Source organism: Empidonax traillii, unplaced genomic scaffold, assembly GCF_003031625.1.
Source record: "Empidonax traillii isolate 1590-97213 ecotype Southwest subspecies unplaced genomic scaffold, ASM303162v1 scaffold5988:size6736, whole genome shotgun sequence".
In the NCBI taxonomy this organism is placed as follows: domain Eukaryota; kingdom Metazoa; phylum Chordata; class Aves; order Passeriformes; family Tyrannidae; genus Empidonax; species Empidonax traillii.
The window spans coordinates 1-5,813 of NW_020961181.1; the positions used below are offsets into that span (position 1 = coordinate 1).

A 5,813-nucleotide genomic window follows, 5' to 3' on the forward strand; every position below is an offset into this window, starting at 1 on the left:
GGGGGGGTCTCAGAGGTCCGGGCAGGTCAGGCTGCTGACTCAGCTCTCTGCTCCTAGCTCACCCTGCTGATGCTGTCGATGTTCCTGGTCAGGAACCTGGACCCGCACTATGAGAAGCTGCTGCGGGGGCTCTGAGAGGCCGGGGAATGGTGGAAGGGCGGGGGGGGGGAGGTGTTTGCCAGAGTTCTGTCTTTCAATAAAGCCGGCAGGAAGCAGCAAGACAGAGTCGGGGACCGGGACAGGGACCCCCGACCCGCGAAGGACGACACGTGCCCATCGCGCCTGGCCCCGCCCCTGGCCCCGCCCCTTGTGTTTGGGCCCGCTAAAGGGGCCCCGCCCCTTTCCCCTCTGGGCGGGAACGGCTCGCGCCAGGCCCCGCCCCCTCCCCGCCGTGAGGGGATTTCCACCCCACGCCCCCCCTCGACGGGCCCCCCCGACCCGCCTGAGGCCCGCGGCCCCCCCGGGGCCCTCAGAACAGCACCCCCGACCCCCGATCGTGCCCCCGGGGCAGGGGGGAACCCCCAACCCACCCCTCAGGATGGCTGCAGAGGGCCCCTGCTCCCCGGGAGCCACCGGGCCCCTGCTGGGTGGGGACCGTGAGGGCCCGCGGGAGGTGGGAGGGAGAGCCGGGAACCCCCTCATGACCCGCCGTTTCTCCCCCAGCCCCGGCCGAGAGCGGGTGCTCGGACGAGTTTGCCCTCGACTGCACCTTCGCCGCCTGTGACCCCGAGCACACAGGTGGACAGGACAAATCCCTCTGGGCCTGAGTGGGCTGGGGCCAGACACCCCCCCCGGGGCTGGGGACCCTCGGCCCTGACCGCTGCCCGCTGCAGGGATGGTGCTGCCGCAGCGGGTGGTCGAGTATGTGGCAGCGGTGACGGGGCACAGCGGGCACGAGGGGCGGCTGAGGGAGCTGCGGCGGGCGCTGGACCCTGCGGCCTCAGGGGCCGCCTTGGACCTGCCCCAATTCCGCGTGGCCATGGGCACCTGGATCGCGGCGTGTCGGCAGGACGGGTCAGTAATGGGGTCAGTGTAGGAGGACGGGGCAGTCCCAAGGCCAGCAGGACAGGTCAGTGCCGGTCCTCCACATGCCCACGGATGACTCTGCGTCCCCGCAGGAGTGCATGGCTCGGCGAGGAGCGGGAGGACACGGAGACAGGCGAGCCCAGCCCGGCACTGGCTGGTGGGTGTCAGTGCAGGAAGGGGAAATGAGGGTGGGGGGGCCACAGTGGGGGACACCAGCGCGATGTCTCGTGTCCCTGCCCTGCAGAGGAGGATGGCCGCGTGGCCCTGGCAGCCGCCCAGCTCCAGGGTGACAGTGGTGACATGGATGCCACCAGCCTGTAAGTGCTGGCCTCGGGGACATCCCGGCCCTGGCCGTGCTCCGGGGCTGGTGGTGAGTGAGCTCAGCCCCGGAGCACCCCCAGACCGGTGGAACTCCCTGGCAGCGCTGAAGCCGCCGGGCTGCGCAGCCGTGCCAGGCAGCTGGCCGCCCACAACACGAAGCTGCAGCGGGACGCTGAGCTGGCCGAGGAGCTGAACGCCCGCCTGGCCGAGGAGACGGCTCAGCTCCAGGCTCAGCTGCGGAGGTGCGGAGCCGGCGCCGGGCGGTGGCTTCTGCCTGGGTGCTCCAGGGACACCGAAGTACCTTTGTGCCCTTTTGCTCCCTGGCAGCAGCCGGCAGGCGTTGGAGCAGGCCAGGGCGGCCGCCGAGGAGCTGGAGGACCTGAAGGCTGTGGCGAAGGGGCTGGAGGAGGAGAACGGCGAGCTCCGGCGGCACGCGCGGCACATGGTGAGCGGCGCGGCTGAGGCGTGGGGTCACCACACCGTGGCTCTTACCCCACCCCCAGCGCACAGCCCCATGCCCGCCTTCCCCAGGAGAAGGAGCAGCGGAGCCTGTGCTTGCGGGCCGAGGGTCTCCAGGAGGAGGTGAGGCCGGGCCCGAGGGGCTGCCCTGGTGGCGCGGTGCTGAGGCGAACCCCAGCCCCTCTTTGCCTCGAGCAGAACCAGCGGCTGATCGCCGAGGGTCAGGGGCTGCGGGAGCAGATCCAGGCGCAGGCAGCCCGCGTGGCTGACCTGGAGGTAAGTGCCGGTGGTGGCCGCAGTGGCCTCCCCGTCGGTCAGTGCCGGGGATGGTGTTATGTCCCCTCCCCTCCGCCCAGGCCCAGCTCTGCCGTGGCACCGCGCTCCTCTCTGCCCGGGATGCTGCCCTTGCCCAGGTGAGCGCTGCTCAGTGACACTGCCAGTGCCTTGCCTGTCCCCCCCAGAGCCACCCCCACAGCCCCCCGCAGCCCCTCACGCTGGGCCTGTTCCGCAGGCGGGGCGGCGGGCGCAGGAGCTGGCGGTGGCGCTGGAGGAGTATGACCGGGCTGTGCAGGTACAACATGTCCAGAGCCAGCCCCTCAGGATGGGGGACACGGAGCCCCTGGGCCACAGCAGACCCCCACGGTGGCCACCGTCTCCAGGGGTGGAGGCTGCTGAAAATGCCCCTTTTTCCCGCCAGGAACTGCGGCTGGAGACAATGCAGCTGAGGCAGCAGCTGGGCCGGATGAGGGACGCCTGGGCCATGTATGCAGGGCTGGCGGGGAGACAGGGGCGGGGAGGACGTGGGGGTGAAGCGGGGGGAGGAATGGGGACATGTCAGCCCAGCTGTGGCTCCGGGGGGCCGCATGGCATCCCGCTGGCCAGCAGCCCAGCTCCAGATCGCTTCAGTCTTCCCAGTGCTCCCAGGGCTCAGAAATGGGGAGGAAAGGGCCCGAACTAGGTCTGGCAGAAACGGGGAGATCCACTGGTCCAGCTGTGCCATGGGGCTCCTGCTCCTCCTTCTCACTCTCACCCCTCCTCTTCCTCCCACAGGCGCCCATGGTGCCCCCTCGACCAGGCCACAGACATCACAGCCACGGCGGCACCGAGCCCGGTAAGGGAGGGGGCACGGGGGTCCCTGTGGGTTCCCCACAGCCGCTGACCCCCTCTGTGTGACCCCCGGCCCACCGCTCTGCCCAGGGGACAGGGGACACGGAGCAGGAGGAGGACTCAGAGGAGGACTCGGGGCCAGCAGTGCCCAAAGCCCCGGCAGGGAGCCGTGAGGACCCAGCCCCGCCACAAGCCCCGCGGGCGTCACCGTGGGTGCCGTGGGCACTGACACTGCTGGCCCTGCTGGCCTTGCTCTACCTCCTGCCCCCCCGCTGGCCCCAGCCCCAGCTGCGTTACCAGAAACCCCCGCCCCTGTGAGCTGCCCCCCAATAAAGAGCTGTGGGGCAAGGACAGGGCCAGCCTGCTGCGTCCAGCCTGGTCTGTACCACCTCACCACACCCACCAGGTCCCACAAATTCGTCCCTTCTCCTCCCAGAGCAGGCTCAGAGTCAGGGTTTCAACAGCTTTATGGGCCTTGCGGGGGGGCCAGGTTGGGGCCCTGGCTCTCCGTGGTTCTGGGAAGTCCTGTTGCAGCCCCCCGGGAGGGTGCTGGGGGGGTCCCCATCTCCTGGGTCACCAGTGGCTCAGGCCAGCCTGAACAGGGGCAGGAGGTGAGGCCTCTGCCATTCAGGGGCCCTCCCCTGCCTTCCCCCAGAGAGCTCAATGTCCCCCTGGGGACGCCCCCACCCCCACAGTACCTGTGTCTGTCCCCAACTCCTGCTTGGCTGCTCAGGTCCCATCCTGCTCCAATGTCGGGGGGCCCTGGGAGGGCTGGGGGGGCGCAGAGGGGAGGCACACTCAACACCCCCAGCGCCCCCAGTGTCCCCAACACACCCAGCACCTCCCATCCTCCCAGTGCCCCCAGTGTCCCCCGCGCCCCCAGCGCCCCCCAGCATCCTCAGTGCCCTCCCTGCCCCCAGTGCCCCCCAGTGCCCTCACCTGGGCACAGGGCCGCCTCCACAGCACCCAGGCTGCCGCCGCCAGGCTCAGGGTGCCCCCAAGCCCCCCCAGCAGTGCCAGCCCGTGGCTGCCGGGGTGGGGGGGGCCCTGCCTGGCCCCCAGGGTCCCCTCGAGCTGCACTGTGGGGGTGGTCAGTCTGGGGGGGTCTGGGGAGAGACAGGGAGGGATCAGTGGGGTCCTGGGGTAGTGCTGGGGGGGGATCTCTTGGTGGTCTGGGGGCGGTACCTGGGTGGCAGCGCAGGTGGGCACAGCCAGGGAAGTGGAGGGGTCGCCCCTGGAGCTCCCGCAGGTGCTGCCCGAGGGTCTCCAGCAGCTGCGACACGTTCACCGTCTCCAGCCGGACACAGCCCTGAGGGTCCTGGGGGAGTTGTCATGGGAGCCCCCAGAGAGCCCCAAACCCCTCCTCGACCCCCCCTTCCCTGGGGGTGCCAACCCCAGAGCTCACTCAGCCCTGCCTGGTGGCCCCCCCCTCCAAGACCCCTGGAGTTACCCTGGACACTCCAGAGAACCTCCCAACCCCCGCAGGGTCCCCAGAGCCCCTCTGAGACCCCCCTAATTACTTGGAACTCCCTGGAGACCCTCCCCCCTCACAGATGCCTGCAGGGTCCCCAGAGCCCCCTGAGGGGACCCCCAACCCCATCAGAGTCCCTACAGCCCCCCACTCCCCCAGAGCCTCCCAGTGTCCCCCATCCCCTCTCAGGACCCCCAGAGTCTTCCCCAGCCCCTGGGGAGGAACCACCTCCCCCAGGGACCCTCCCTGGAGCCCCCCACTCACCTGGATGTGGCACTCGGCCACGAAGCTGAGGTGGGCGATGAAGGTGCTGAGCAGGGGGGCCAGGCCCTCCCCCGCCACCCCGAGCATGCGCCGCAGCGCCGCCGCCCCGTAGTGAAGCCCCCACAGAGGGGAGCAGCCGCTGTCCTGGGGGGCCAGGGGGGGGCCGGTGTTGGGGGGACACAGGTCAGGGGTTGGGTGGATCGGGGGGATGTCAGGGGGCTGCAGGAGTTGGGGGTCAGGGGGCCAGGGATGACGGGGGTCTCGCTCACCGGCTCCAAGTTGCTGGGCATCGCCACAGGGTAGTCGAGGAGCAGCCAGGGGGTCTGCAGGAGGGGTCGGGGGGTCCCCAAAGAGAGCCCAGAGAGGTAGTGGGGGAGGGGAGCTCAGGGGGTCCCAAATGGCAGATGGGGGTCAGGGGGTTTTCGGGACCCAGGGTGGGACTCTCCCTGGGAAGAGAAGGAGTTTAGGGTGTTGGGGCAGGGGGCGGGTCATGGGGAATCCTTTGGGTCTCAGAGGGGTCCCAGAGGTCCCATAAAGCGTCTGTAGGATCCCAGAGGAGTTTGAGGGGTCCTAAAGGTGTGGGGGTCTCGGGGGAGGGGGACGGGGGAAGTCCTGGGGAGGAGAGGGGGGGAGTCTCACCAGCTTGTTCAGGTGGGTGCTGAAGGTGCTGCTGACGGGGTTAAAATCGAAGGAGCAGCAGCCGCCGGGGGCTGGCGCGGCCAGAAGGAGCAGGAGGGGGACCTGGGAGGGATCCGGGGGAGGGCTGGTGGTCCCCGAGGGGGTCTCACAGGGATCCCAGAGGGGCGCGGGGAGGGCCGGGGGCGCACGAAGGGCCCCACTTACCAGAGCAGAGCTGGCAGGGTTCGAGTCCATGGCGATGCCGAGCTGGGGGGGGCGCACGGGGACCCGAGACACACCCCCCCACCCCCCCCAAAAGGGCCCCCCGGGACCCCCCTCGGGCCGCGGCGGAGCTGCCGCCGAAAGCGAAAGTGGGACCGTGCCGGGGGCAGAACCCAGGAAAGCCGGGGGGGCACCCAGGCGTCCGGGACCTTCCCCCCAGCCCTCCCGGGGGACACTCCCGGCCTCGCCCACCCCTCACCACGGGGGACCCCCACCCGCTCCCGAGGGGGCTCCGCGACGTCCGGGACACCCCCCCGCCCCGGCA

General features: G+C 70.6%; 2 protein-coding genes and 1 long non-coding RNA gene across 3 annotated transcripts; 2 read left to right on the forward strand and 1 right to left on the reverse strand.

The window, feature by feature from the left end:
- Nucleotides 1-629: 629 nt before the first annotated feature.
- On the forward strand, nt 630-1,151 carry LOC114073308. The gene is made up of 3 exons (XR_003574307.1): nt 630-738; nt 834-1,014; nt 1,119-1,151. It is a non-coding gene; the product is annotated as an uncharacterized LOC114073308 (long non-coding RNA).
- Nucleotides 1,152-1,165: 14 nt separating this feature from the next.
- On the forward strand, nt 1,166-2,998 carry CCDC155 (coiled-coil domain containing 155). The gene is made up of 10 exons (XM_027911085.1): nt 1,166-1,183; nt 1,271-1,343; nt 1,449-1,589; nt 1,675-1,792; nt 1,879-1,929; nt 2,005-2,082; nt 2,163-2,219; nt 2,318-2,377; nt 2,504-2,568; nt 2,857-2,998. The coding sequence occupies exons 2-10, from the start codon at nt 1,327-1,329 to the stop codon at nt 2,963-2,965; spliced, it is 696 nt and encodes a 231-aa protein (XP_027766886.1). The 5' UTR covers nt 1,166-1,183; nt 1,271-1,326; the 3' UTR covers nt 2,966-2,998.
- Nucleotides 2,999-3,711: 713 nt separating this feature from the next.
- On the reverse strand, nt 3,712-5,521 carry FLT3LG (fms related tyrosine kinase 3 ligand). The gene is made up of 6 exons (XM_027911084.1): nt 5,492-5,521; nt 5,288-5,389; nt 4,918-4,971; nt 4,649-4,792; nt 4,099-4,231; nt 3,712-4,019 (listed from the first exon to the last, which is right to left on the reverse strand). The coding sequence occupies exons 1-6, from the start codon at nt 5,519-5,521 to the stop codon at nt 3,712-3,714; spliced, it is 771 nt and encodes a 256-aa protein (XP_027766885.1).
- Nucleotides 5,522-5,813: the final 292 nt, after the last annotated feature.

Excerpts from the sequence above, each read along its gene's own strand:
- FLT3LG (XM_027911084.1), bottom strand. The coding sequence starts at position 5,521 with ATGGACTCGAACCCTGCCAGCTCTGCTCTG. Across the intron at positions 5,390-5,491 it reads ACCCTGCCAGCTCTGCTCTG|GTCCCCCTCCTGCTCCTTCT; the intron begins GTAAGTGGGGCC and ends GATCCCTCCCAG. Across the intron at positions 4,972-5,287 it reads GCACCCACCTGAACAAGCTG|ACCCCCTGGCTGCTCCTCGA; the intron begins GTGAGACTCCCC and ends CCCCTCCTGCAG.
- CCDC155 (XM_027911085.1), top strand. Across the intron at positions 1,590-1,674 it reads CTCCAGGCTCAGCTGCGGAG|CAGCCGGCAGGCGTTGGAGC; the intron begins GTGCGGAGCCGG and ends GCTCCCTGGCAG. Across the intron at positions 1,793-1,878 it reads GGCGGCACGCGCGGCACATG|GAGAAGGAGCAGCGGAGCCT; the intron begins GTGAGCGGCGCG and ends CGCCTTCCCCAG.